The sequence below is a fragment of the Charadrius vociferus genome, unplaced genomic scaffold (assembly GCF_000708025.1).
Source record: "Charadrius vociferus isolate BGI_N301 unplaced genomic scaffold, ASM70802v2 scaffold4, whole genome shotgun sequence".
Taxonomy (NCBI): domain Eukaryota; kingdom Metazoa; phylum Chordata; class Aves; order Charadriiformes; family Charadriidae; genus Charadrius; species Charadrius vociferus.
In genome coordinates, this window is record NW_009648150.1 from 445,789 (window position 1) to 459,088 (window position 13,300).

At 39.3% G+C, this 13,300-nt stretch overlaps 1 protein-coding gene across 1 annotated transcript in view; it reads left to right on the forward strand.

Moving 5' to 3' along the window:
* Positions 1-12,465, forward strand: part of TECRL (trans-2,3-enoyl-CoA reductase-like) — a 72,277-nt gene extending 59,812 nt beyond the window's left edge. Inside the window, exons 6-12 of the mRNA XM_009884016.1 lie at positions 276-381; positions 2,064-2,136; positions 4,221-4,264; positions 7,956-8,013; positions 9,340-9,425; positions 9,862-9,907; positions 11,511-12,465. Coding sequence (XP_009882318.1) covers positions 276-381; positions 2,064-2,136; positions 4,221-4,264; positions 7,956-8,013; positions 9,340-9,425; positions 9,862-9,907; positions 11,511-11,638 — 541 coding nt within the window. The 3' untranslated portion in view covers positions 11,639-12,465. The remainder of the gene's footprint in view (positions 1-275; positions 382-2,063; positions 2,137-4,220; positions 4,265-7,955; positions 8,014-9,339; positions 9,426-9,861; positions 9,908-11,510) is intronic.
* The last annotated feature ends 835 nt before the right edge of the window (positions 12,466-13,300 follow it).

Consider the following 13,300-nt stretch of genomic DNA (forward strand, 5'->3'; position numbering starts at 1 on the left):
GAGGAGCTCTTTTTAATTCAAGGCTAGTAAAAATAAGTTGCTTCCCTGCAAAATGAAAGCAACTTTGTATAACACTGAAAATGATTCCATTAATCTTTGGTTCCAGATGCTTCAATTAAGACAATATCTTAAATCCTATGATTTCAGTGTGACTCTGCAGTTTTGGAATATTAGTTCTTATTCCTTTTGTGACATTAAAGTGTGAAGTAGTAAAAAGCAATCTTTCACTTACCTTAATTTCCTTTTTTCTTTTTTTTTTTTTTTTTTTCTTCCAGCTTGGCCTGCTTCTGCCATTGTTTACACTACATCAGACATCTTCTGGAGACATTATTTGTTCACAAGTTTTCAGGAGGCCACACTCCTCTGAAAAATATGATAAAGGTGACAATATGTTTATCATTTTGTGTAAGAGAGAATACCCTCATATCAAAGCAGTCCTTGGAAGAAGACAGGAAAATAAAACATAATTTATTTTCTAGCTCCAGAAATTATGATTAGTCAAAATACAAATATAGGAACAATTTCAGGGCCATGTCCCCAAGGACACAAACTGAAATCAATGTCCATTTTAGGTCCTGCATGTCAATGTCCACTTTGGCTTATCCACCCAAGGGGCTGATTGTCACGTCCAGGATATTTTTCAGACTGAATGCTATTTTATTATGAGATATGCTGCTGCAACATCTAGCAATGCTGACGGAAATCACACTTCACTTCCTCAGTGCAGTATAAATATAGAGCAAGAGACAGGGCCTTGCATTAGGAAGCTAAAATCAAATTACAAGTAGAAAAAAAAATAATCTCCTTCTATATGGGGAGGCCTCAGGAGGGAAGATAGTGAGCTGGCCTGAAGTCTGTCTCCCAAAGCCTCCTGAATATCAATTCTATGTCATTACCCATAGGGTATCCTATCTTTTACTTCACCTACTTAATCTCAGTCATTTTGTACAACCCCACCCCTCACCCCATTCAGTGTGATGTAAAAACTCTCCCTTTAAAAGTTTTGCAATACATTTAAGATTTTAGTGAAGGAGATAAATGTATGGCCATGACAGGGGGCTTGACACTATTCCAGTAAGAAAGGAGGTAATGAGATGCACAGCTAAAGATGTTTTTTACAATACAGTGTTTAGACAAAAAAAAAAAAGAAAGGGGGGGGGAATACAAGCTAAACAGCTTTGGAACTAGAGTGCCAGTTCCCCAGTTCCAAAGTGATTCATCCATGTGGGAGTTAAAGACCCACAGTTACTGTTGTCCCCTCGTGTCTGCGGTACATGTATCACAGTGGCATTGTATAAAAAGGTTAAAAAGAGAAAGCCTGACTTGCAGCCCTACTTCTGGGATGGAGCTGTAGCCAGTCCCAGCACACTGCTCTTCCCAGGAAGGTAGTAAGCATGGGACCCTTAACTTAGACACATAGAGAGGCTTTATCCAGTCTCCAGGGGCAGTTTCACTTGTTTTGCTGGTGGGTTTTGGTTTTTTCCTTGTACAAAAGATGGAAGCAATGACCCCTACACAGGGATCATGAACATGATCACATTATCTCTGCTTGGGCTTTCCCGAGCTCATGGCTTCAGTCACCAAGCAAATGCAGCTGGGGTGCTGCTTTTCAACAAGAGGGTGAAGTGGGGCTGAATCCATGGGAGTAGATGCAGTGTGTAGCTCAAATGACTTTATAGGAACTGTGTGCCTTTTTTTTTGCCAGGGTTAAACTAGGCCTATTCAGTTTTACTCTATTGTCTCAGCTGGTTTAGTGTTCTGGTTGGCTAGCTCTATCGTGCTTGGAAATGCTGAGTTTAAGGTATAGTAACAGCTCAGCTGTTTTAATCAGCCCTAGGCTTTTGACAGTACAACTCAGAGAAATGTGCCCTTCAGCAGTAGAATCAAATAACATCAATTCCTACAACAGGCATAAAACATATTCAACACAATCCAAAAAACCTACAGAGTCTTTCAGTGGTCTTCTGGGTTTTGCACTTACCAGAATTCATATTTATAAATATAAAGGTTTGTACTTGCTTATCGCCCTTTCTAACAAAAACCATATCTTTTGTCCATTCCAGGGCTGTGCCTTTTACTGGGGATTCACTTCCTGGATTGCATACTACATCAACCATCCACGATATACGCCACCATGTATGTATAAGTAGAACCCAAAACTGACCTTAGTTTTAAAAAGGTTTTAGTACGCAACCTTAAGTCCTCCAAAATCAATAGGGGGCCCCCACATGAGATCCTATGACTAATCTAGCCAGAGATTAGCCATTACTCCCTGCCAGAAAGAAGACTGTTGTGCAGGAGGCACTCCTGCTGTGCCACTGAATGTACGTTCCTGTTCAGCGATGGTCAATCGCTGTCCAGTTTTATGAACTGGAAATATTGGCCAAGTGGAGAAAACACAAAGTTCGATGTATTTTTCTTATCTTCACAATATTTGTATTAAGAAGGCAGGAGAGAACTAGAGCTGGCTGCATTTTCTTGGAGGAGATACTTGTTTGCTAAAGATACATCCTTTTCATGAAAATTAACTTTTTTTTTTTTTTTGTGACAGACCGGTAAAAGTCAATCAGATACTGCTGATAAAAATGAAAAAAATATTATGTTTTTTGCTTCCAGACGTCATTCATCATCTTGTTTCCTCTCATTATATTTTATTGTTGCACTGCTGTTTATTCATGATTTTTTTTCTTCTTGTTTGCTCCTTGAAATTTTGCTTCTTTTGAGCATAATTTCCATAAGTTTTGTTTCCTGCTACTGTGCTTTCCTTGCTACACCTTAGTTTTTCTTTTCCTCTGCATTTTACACTTATCTATGAGCTTTGGGAACAAAGGGTTTGCTTTTATTTTCAGTGAAATTACTAATTATTTAGTAATTTGCTTTCATTTTCAGTTAAATTACTGATTTTTTTCAATCAAAAATTTCTCCTACATGGCATTTGCTTTCCTTTCAAAATAACACACAAGTTATGTTTCAAAATGATGCGGTTAGTTGAAAGACAGTTGAATTTGGTGTGGCTTTAACAGCAATGTTGCCAGCAATGTTGAAAGCTCCCTATACACAGTTTTTAGCAGTCTGGACCATCAGATCAGTTAAGTGCAGCTGCTTTATAGAGGAAACGATTTGTTCAAGACACAGCTTTCCAACAGAGAAAACATTCAGAAGAAGTACTTCTAACTGCTTGCCGCTGCCTTGAAATGACAATTACATATACGTGGATCTAATGCTGGAGATCACCAGCCCTCTGGCATAATTAGCTGGATCAGTAAAACATTGATGGTTTATTTTGGATGCAGGAGCAGGTGACCTCCACAGCCATATCCAGAGATGGCTGGTTTGGGGACAGATAAAGGCAAGCAGGTAGTTGCAGAACGCTATGCAGGAGTGGTAAATTAAACCAGGCAGACAAAGGGCCAAGAAGAACATCTGCTTAGCAGCTACATACTCACATGTTGACATATGCTGGTTGTTCTGAGGAGTTTTAGCACATATCCTTGGTACCACAGAGGAGTCGTGCCAGCCAGAGACAAGGGGTTCTCAAAAGTAAAGGCTTGATAAGACTTGGTAAGGAAAGTGAGGTACGTACATGTGGTTTGTGTCCCTCAGCCATGACCAAAGTTTACTTTAGAACTGTGAACCTTTGGAGATGAACGTGATACAGCACTACAGTGGTCTGGGGAAAACAGCAAAAACGAGAGGGCAGGCAAAGGGCAGATAAAAACTGCACAGGCTAAATATATTTCTTGCATGGTGAGACTGTGAAGCAGATAATGGCTATATAGTATAGCCCCACTGTTAAAAAAAAAAAAAAAAAGAAAAGTAATGCATAGGTTATGTCTTGGGTTCTCTGCTCATAGAGGTAGAAGGGCCTGTGGATAAGGCTGTGATTTCCAGCCTGGTGCTGCCACTGACCTTCACTTCATCCCTCCCCTTGACTTTCCAAGGAATTTAACACCACAGCTGCTTTGACAAAGCACTTGGACATATGAAGCTGACAAATACTAGGAAAAGTTAGGTGAAAACTACCTTGGTGAAGAGACTGGCATTTCTAGAGTGCTGTTACTATTTGCATCGTCTTCATATTCTGTGTGATAATATCCATTCTTTCTGCAGAGGCTGTCAGGAAAGAAGTATTTCTGCTCCTCAGCACTAGATTAATTTCACCCATAGCAAACCATGTGCATACTGTAAAATGCAATTTATAATTTCATTCTATTTTCTAGCATTTGGCCACAGACAAGTTTCTTTTGCTGCCCTTGCTTTTCTGGTATGTATAAAAATATAGTTTTATTAATGACTGTGGAATGCAAGTAACACGATTTCCCAAAATGGAGTAATGTTGCTATGCATTTGTGTATTTATATATGTCCACACTCACAGCCCTGTGTCCTTTGACTGTATTTAGTGATAATCTATTAAGATTTCTAGTCCAGGAAGCCTGCTAGTACAATTTACCTATACGGACCTTTATGTGAAGTACTGTATCTGAGAGCCATGAATACATCATCAGCATTATTACTACTCACAATTGTAAAACCACTAATATTTAGACAGATTGGAACTTGCCATTTTTAAAACACTGGAGAATTACATCTGAAGCAGAGTTTGCAATAGCACCATGTACCCTGAAAAACTTAATCTTAACGGCTATTAAAAATAATAAAAACAGTCCCTGCTGAAGTGGGTTAAGCCAAGGGAAAGTGCAGGTGGTGAAGGAAGGCTGAGACTACCAAATCCGATGTTTGAATTAAGATAACCATACAATGATACAGATGCTCAGTAAGAAATTTGCACATGGAAATGTCTGTTCTTTTCTGTCTTCTGTGGGCATTGCACTTGGAAATGCTAAGTGTTGACTTAGCCAAGCAAGCACGGGTCAGTAGCCAAAACAGTCAGCCTCTTTGAAAACCAGATGCAGATCAGTTTCCTGAAATATAACAGGAAGAGGGGACAGTAATGTGTCTAGGCTCCTTCAGGCAAACGCTATTCAGAAAAGCATTCAAACAACTCCTTAGCAATATTTAAATGCTTTTGTAAATTGGGACCCTTAAAGATCAGAGTTTTGGCAGTGTTTGTCTCTGGGGTTGGCCATGCAGTTCTCAGCCCTTCCTGCCCTAATAAGGTATAGCAAAGACAAGCAAAATACTAGTATGAAGAAGTTCATGCACTCAATGAGGCTCTACAGCTGAAAGCAATAATCCTGTAGTGTGGAGACAGGAGGTTGTGGTAGCAGTAGGCAGTGGTGCGCCCAGAGCCTTACTGTCTGCGCCCTTCCCAAGCTCAGGGGTTGCTTGAAACCAGGCAAACCACTTGCCTGAATATTCAGTGCTACCAGTAAAACTAGTTGTCAAAATCTCTGCCTAGAAAAAGCCTGCTTTTCTAATGAAACAACCTTCCTCTTCTCCATGTAACATACCCTGCTATAGCTTTTATGGAAAATGCTGCCATCAAGCAAAGACATGGGTCCTTTTGGGGGCACTTGCTATAAAATATGGCCATCCCCTTCAGATCTGCATCAGCACTTGGTCTGTGGTCTGAATTCTTGCAGTTCTTTTGAGAACTTCCTACCCATGGCAACTCAAAAATTTTCCCTTTCAGACCTTGTTCTGGCAGGTTCCCAGACAATGAATTTAAAACAGCAACACATGAAACAAAATAATTTGAAGCTGTTTTCACAGGTTTCTAAAACATATGAATAAAATATTTTGAAGATTTCTTTCTTTTTTTCCCCTCTTTTAAGGCTTGTCTTTATTACATACCCTGATTTAAGTGTATACATCTGCAGCTGCTGTAAACAACAGTAGTGAGTAATTGGAAGAGTGTCAGCAGGCCCTTCTGAAAGATTCTCATATTTAGAGAAATTAGTCTTTGCAGGGGCATTTTTCTCGTAGGGTACGCATGGAATACAAAGCCTTTTTTCTGCTGTTCCTCACTGCTTCATATTTTATATCTGAGACACTGACTAAGGACTAGCTTGCATTTAGCAGTACTTCTTGATGTAAGAGCATTAGCAGCCACATTTCTAAAGAGGGACATGAGAGCTAATTACGGCAGAATGCAGCTGCAGAGTCAAAGGTAAGCCAATAAAAATCCCTGCAGAAATGCCCTTTGCTTGTTTTACTTATAATTGATTATAGAATTAGTAGGTGTTAACTATAGTGCATGAATCTCTTTTGCTCCACAATAGTATGGGCATTACACATTTTAATATGTATAGTGTTTCACAAAAACACTTTTAACTTTGAAACTTTTTTCTTTAAAATAATAGCAATCAGAAACAATTATGTTCCTACCTCATAATTGGAAGTATGTAAATCAAAATTACTTCTATCGCTATAGCTAGAATTATAGCTTTTGATATGGTATTTTATAACAGAATTTCCTTTTCTGGCTATTTAGTGGTTTACATCTGGTGTTTATGATAGATGACAGCCAATTAGTTGTAATTAAAAAACATAAAAGGACCGCAGGATTTGACCCATGACTACATACCCATGCAGAATAACAGCTTTGCTAATAGAACTGATTTAAACCTTCCTAAAAAACCCCACAGAAATCTCTCTGCCCAAAAGGGGAAAATTCTTCAGCAATGCTATCTACAATGTTCTTTCAGATAACGACACATTTCAATATAAAGCTAACTTACATAACCCTTTCAATTACTTTTAATTGAAGTTTGTTATGGATGACTTTCAGAATTGACTTAAAAAAGTTACAATCATATTTCTTTTTTTTTTTAATTAATTTTGTGACTTTACACTTTTAATATCTCTAGCATTCAGCACTCTTCCTTTTTATTTTAATTTCTTAATTTTTTCCAGCCTTGTAAAATTTAGAATGATGAATGATATAAGAAAACACAACTTTTTAACACTGCATTTTTTTTGATTTGAGAGGAGAAATCAGTCTTCAAACCCAGAAATGAATAAAAAAGTTCAATTCCATCCGAGATTGAAATGTATACAACATTTTGGTTTTCTTCATAAAGCGGGGGGAAGATGAAAAACATAAAATTCAATTGTTGTACTGACAGACTTTCTTTTTCAGGATTTGCATCTGGTTTTCCTACCAGTTCCCACTTTAAATATGAGTAGTAATGGGTTTGATTCTACAGTAGATGTAATTGATGAAGTACTGAAAGCCACAAGCAAATCTGATATCCCCTTGTATTACATGCTGTATAACCAAGTAAGGAGACATGGTACCTTTTCCAAAGATTTAAACCATCTAAATATTAAAGACCCAGTTTGAGAGGTTGGCTGGGGCTGGAAATGGCATAACCAGAGTGTAGAAGAACCAGGAATAATACTGGCTCCCTTCAATTATCAATTCCCGACTACTATCCATTCAACCAGTCTGCCCTGCAGAGAATTGCTGCCTGTTTATTCACCCTATTTTTCCTTCCTCTATGACTTAGCTAGAGAACTGGTTCCTGTGCTCTGTAACCAGCGTAACAAAGGTGCTAGCGCTGAACACCTTTGAAAGTGTGTGTAGGGAGAGGGTAGGCACGTTAACTCGTTCATCTTTACAAAAGTAGTGGTCAACTTTTCACTTGCTTCATTTGCAGGTGGGATGAAATCCAAATCCTGACAATGATGTTCAGTTCAGAGAAGTATCTTGCTAAATTCCTTAGACCCCACGAAGCCTCTCTGATCTCCCCAGACCAAAGTATGTTGCACATGCCGAGCACAGAAAACACGGTGAAGGCCTGCCTGCACTGTGGTCTATGGAGATGAATCATGGGCTTTCACTCCAGGCGGCGCCCACAGTGCTCACTAGACACTTGTGCGTTTGACAAAGGTGACAGAACGCATTTTGCATGGGAGAGTCACTTTGGGGTACATATTTGCTGGATACAGAGACTAAGCTGTAATGGGGGGATTCTGGTTATGCACTGCAACGCAGTTGCCACAGTATTTTAGGCATACAACTGAAAATATGTTTTTAATGTCTTGCAGATGTGTGAAGCTGGAAATCACTTTATCAACGTAGCTTTAGCTCACCAAAATCATTCAGGTCTGTCTTTGTTTCCTGTTTGTCTATTTACTAAGACTGAAGTGTGCTTAACCTATCCATCTTCTGCTGGTATACAGTAATTTATGTACCTCCATCCACAGAATAAAGAAAGATGAAGTTGGTTCCATGCCATCGGTATAACATCTTCAAAATAAATGTGACGAGAAGGAAACATTAGCAACACCGTTGTTGTTATCAAGCTTACAGCAAATTTATCTTAATTTTACACAACTGCAATTTAAATATGGATTTAAGCATGGAAGTTCTCTAAAGCATCCTGTTGACTGACAACAAAGGATTCAATTTTAAATAAGTTTCAAAAACCTTTAAACTAGATTGCAGAGCTTTTAGAGACGTGCATCTCATGCAAAGATACATAGACATATATATAAATGCAAAGACAGACTCATGAATACCTACACAGGGATCAATGTATATGTATGCTCTTAAAAGGCTACTCCAAGCACGGGGTTTCAGAGTCTTTTGTACCATGAGAGTAAAAGTTATACTATATATAGTAGAAAGTAAAATATATTTTCAGTTAAGAATAGTATAATTTCACACTATGACAAACTATTTAAGAAAATATTTCACCACAGTATGATCAACTTCACACACTGAAGTGTGTTGCTATTCTGGAAAGCTTTTGATGTACTGTGCTTAGGCAGATGCTTATGTTGTTTGTTGCAAGGGGCCTAATTCAGTTTAAAAGCAGCAAGAGCCAAATAATTGATCAGTGCCTACAAGTATTGAAGATAGCATTGTTACTAGAACTTAAAAATGAAGTGTTGCATATGTGGCATTCTGTGTGAGTGTTATCAGTGCCTGCGGAGAGCCATGCTGTTAGCTCTGGAGTTGTTTTCCTGTTCTACCCTGGGATGAAGGATGCAAGAGGGGACAGGTTCACATTCCTGAGTCAGGCTGAATAAGATTCAGCTGCATCCTTTATATCCCAGAAGAGTGCCCTTAGCCCTCGCCTGCCGGCTAGTCTGCATTAAACTACTTGTCTCTCTCTTCCTCTGAACAAAGGTTGCATCCTTTGGACATGACAGACCCTTCCTGTAAAACCTGATACATGGCTCGCTAAGCAGCATTCTCACTAGGATAAAAACAGCTTTTGCTGTCTCAAAAGATTTCACTGAAACTTTTTTAACGAGTTGTACTCTGGGAGTGTTGGCCAAGGGGATGGCTGCTACATAGGCAAGCTGTGATAAGGCTCAGTTCCCCTCCCTGTATTGAACTGGTTTTGTCTGTTTGGTTTTGTTTTTTTGTTTGTCCTTTTTTTTCTTCTTTTTTTTTGTTTTGTTTGTTTTTCCTTTCGTAAAGGAAGCAAAGCCTGTTTTCCAAGTCCAACCTACAACCCTTTCACGTGGCTCTTCTTGCTGGTATCCTGTCCCAACTATACCTATGAGGTACATGACTTTCTTCTGCTTATATGCAAAGGGTAGGTGGTTACTGTGTTTCAGCTTTTGCCTGCAGAAAATTTGCAACGCCTCCATGCAGTTTCCTCTGCACATCAATCATTATGTTCTGTATGTCAGAGTCTCCTTGCTCCCACAAAAGTTTCTGCAACAGACCCTTCTCTTCCCTCACATCAATATCATGACTTTTGTGTATGTTCCCCTCCTCTACAGACTCCCCAGTGATCCAAGGAATTACCATCCATCTATTTACCCTCATCCAGCACACTGCGGGGTTTCTTTCTAGCTATTTTTCCTCTCCCATTTCCAGTAGGAGTATGATGTCCTTCTTCCAGGGGGAGCTTTTTGGGAAGTAGTCACTTCTGAAAACTTGTGCTTTTGCTTTGCATAAGGTATACAATTAAGAGTGCCTTTGTCTTTGCAACAGGTTGGCTCTTGGATTAGTTTCACAGTGATGACACAAACCCTGCCAGGTAAGTTTGAAACAGAATCAAGATAGCCTCTAAATGGTTGTTTGCAGAAATGAATTCTGGAAATCTAAAATTTGCCAAAAAAAGTATGGCATATGAAATATTGCCCTCTAATCCCCCTAGTGACATGACTATATAAACATTCAAAGTGCTACCGTCGGAAAGCTGCAGAAAGCATGAACACTACTGCAACACCTTCTTTTGATCAAAACCAGTGCTCTGCTTCGAGCATGAACACTACTGCAACACCTTTTGATCAAAACCAGTGCTCTGCTTCTTGTGAAATACTGTTTTTTCTTCTGTTTTCACAGTGAACGCAGACTTTGAAATTTATTTAAAAAAAAAAAAAAGTCAGTATTCTTCATTCACAGTCAATCATTTTTGATGTAGGAAAATTTCTTTGCATTGTAAACCTGGAATAATACTTCTAAGAGGGAAAGGAAAACAGATGTACTTAGTATTTCAAAAGAGGAAACACACACACGTTCCTGGTAGCATTTCCCCATTTGCTTATATCAAGCAGCCAGATCGTAACAGCAGCCTGCTTAGTAGCATTTGCAACTCTTCCTCAGTGCTTTCTTGCATCCTTAGAGACCTAAATACCCATACAAATATGGTCCCTGGGACTGAGCTCTCCAAAACATTCATTTTTTAATTATTTTTCCATTCCAAAATAGAAACCTATAAAAGCTACTTGCAAAAAGTAGCCCCACATGGCTTACAAATGAAGAAGAAAGGAATTTCAAAAGTGGATTAAAATGCATCGTGCAAAAATTAAACTTTTAATTTTGTTTGAAAAGATACAACATTTTTGTGCTTTAGGCTCTGGTATGGAAGTAACCTAAAAGCTTGGGGATACTGTAGGGCTGCGTTTACAAGGACAGGGAGCAGCAACATATGCAGCACAGCCATCCTTGCATAACTTGACCAGATGCCAAATGAATGTTTCTGGTCCACCAGGTCATTTAAGGAAGAAAGGATAATGAATTTACAAAAAGTACACGTCAAAGCATTCCCCATTCAGTGGCACTCAGCCTGAAGGGAGAGGTACCCAGGGGACCACTTAATGGCTCCTGACAAGCACAGCAGGGGCCTGGGCATCTATAGTTGTTAGGCTTCGTGAGACCTCACTGCCAGGCAGAGAAATCTCTTCGTGGACCTACTGCCTACTTGCTCCAGGGCCGAGCTCTCCCTCCATGCAACATGAAGTTTCAGCACTGCTCCCTGTTGTGGTTGGGAGCCAGAGGTAAAATCAAAGTCTTATAGGTCAAAAGCAAACCAGAAAAATAGTCAAGAGAGGCCATGGGTAAATTCTGTGTTGAGATGGTGCCATGCCCAAGGAGGCCTTATGGTGAAGCCATAAGTGATACAGGGTGTGGCTAATAGATGTGATCATCATCTGTGTGAATTGTGATGAGGCTGAGGCTGAGCCTCAGGCTATGGTACATCAGCAACTGCAAGGCTGAGAGCAAGGGCAGAGTTAACTTGCCTCTGCCCACAGAACAGACTGCAGACTTTTCAATGAACACTCTTGTATTCACAGAAACAGACCTTAAAAGAAGACACATGGTCCTTTTTTTTCTTTTTTTCTCTTTTTCCTTGGTAGCTGGCATTTTTGCTTTCCTGATGGTCATCCAGATGTCTCTCTGGGCCCAAAAGAAACACAAGCTGTACCTGAAGAGATTTTATCCAGAGGTGCGGAGAAAAGCAGCTATGATTCCAATCATCTTCTAAGCTCTTCAAAAGAGTTGAAGCCTAAGCGTACCGTTCAAGAACGAACTCAGAGTAAATGAGCCATTTCATTCAGTAACCAAAGTGGATCAGAGGAAGAACTACTGGATATCTTTTTCAGAAAATTAACAGTTCAAGACGAAGAGCTTTTAATTAAGTGAAAAAAATGTAGCTCTTGAATTCTTGGTTCCTGCTAAAAGATATGATTTAATTAGATTTTCTGTAATGGAGCTAATTGGGAAGGGACAAGAATATTGCTTATATTGAATGTTAGGCTAGATATTTAGCTGGTGTAAATAGGCACAGATGCTGTTAAAATTAACAAATACAGCTCATCTGCATGCATTCAGGCCTGGTGATTTTAAGGTTCAGTGTTAGCTGTTGACAAGAGTCTTGGATTTTTGCATCAGAAGATGCTTCACAGCCTTATTTTTATTAAACTGCACAGAAACAGCACGTTCTGCCTCAGGTCCTCTAAAGCATCACATCAAAGAACCACCGCTATGCTGTTAACACAGTTTAGTCTAGCTTTACAAGGTTTTTCTTTCTTTCTTTCTTTCTTTTTTTTTTTATTAAATTGAATCTCATAGTAAATTGTTCAATACAAATTGGCTTAAATTGATCACTGCAGAGAGGTCTGGCTTTCTTTTATTTTCAGGTAGGCAGATCAGCCCCATGATCCAGGAGGGGACTGTTTGTCAGGTACTTCCTATCTTGCTACTAATTTGCAGCATGACCTTGGGTACATCATTTAAGTCCATCCCCCTTTCTCACATTGAACAGTTCTGGAAATAGCAGAAGACTTTCTTGACTCACAAGAGTGTTAGGATTCCCTTGTTCTGTGCCTGACTGCATCCAGACAGCATTCACCTTACTCGTACCAAGCACTGTGAAACCCTTGGGCGCAAGGCGAACCACAGTACAGCTCGTTATTGAAAAGGAAAGGGATCCTACCAAATGCATTTCAGCGCATATCTGAACTGCCTCAGATGGACACCGCTGAAAGGCTTCAGCTCCACTTCAATTTGGTCAGTTTCTATTTGCTACTTTTCTTTCCAGGACATTATTTTTTAAGGGATTCTCTGGGCTTGTTATTCAAATCCTGAAAACTCTGTTTAGCTCCATTTGCAAATCAGTGGCATTCGTGTCATGCAGAACCGCAATTTTAGTTACAGAGAGCAAAAGAACCAGAACTACTTCAGCAAGTATTAAGATATGGAGAGTTAGGGCATTAAGTCCAGTTTTCATTCTATTTCTGTTGCACATTTATCAATGTCTTTTGGCTCCCTCAGGCTGGTGAAAAAGCTTGCCTAAAGAACTTTAATCATTAGAGTAACACCAAAGTACACAAGCAAGGCAGGCAGTTTGTCTCCTAAAGGCGCTGTTATCTTTGCGCCAGCTCAAGTGTTCTAACAAAGTTAATTTGCCCAGTAAATTGGGTTCATATCCCTCTTTTAATGTCTAACTTGCAACACTTATCCTATTAGCCGCTGTAACTCAATTTCATCTTGGTAATGTAAATAACTTACTTTCCATATTTTTTAACTTGTATCCTGTGAACACCTAGAATTTTTTATTCCTCTCAATGGAAACACCCGTTTCACAGTGAACATCCAATTCTCTAACCCAGACTGCTAATAAAGATCTATTTTTGAAAAATTATTT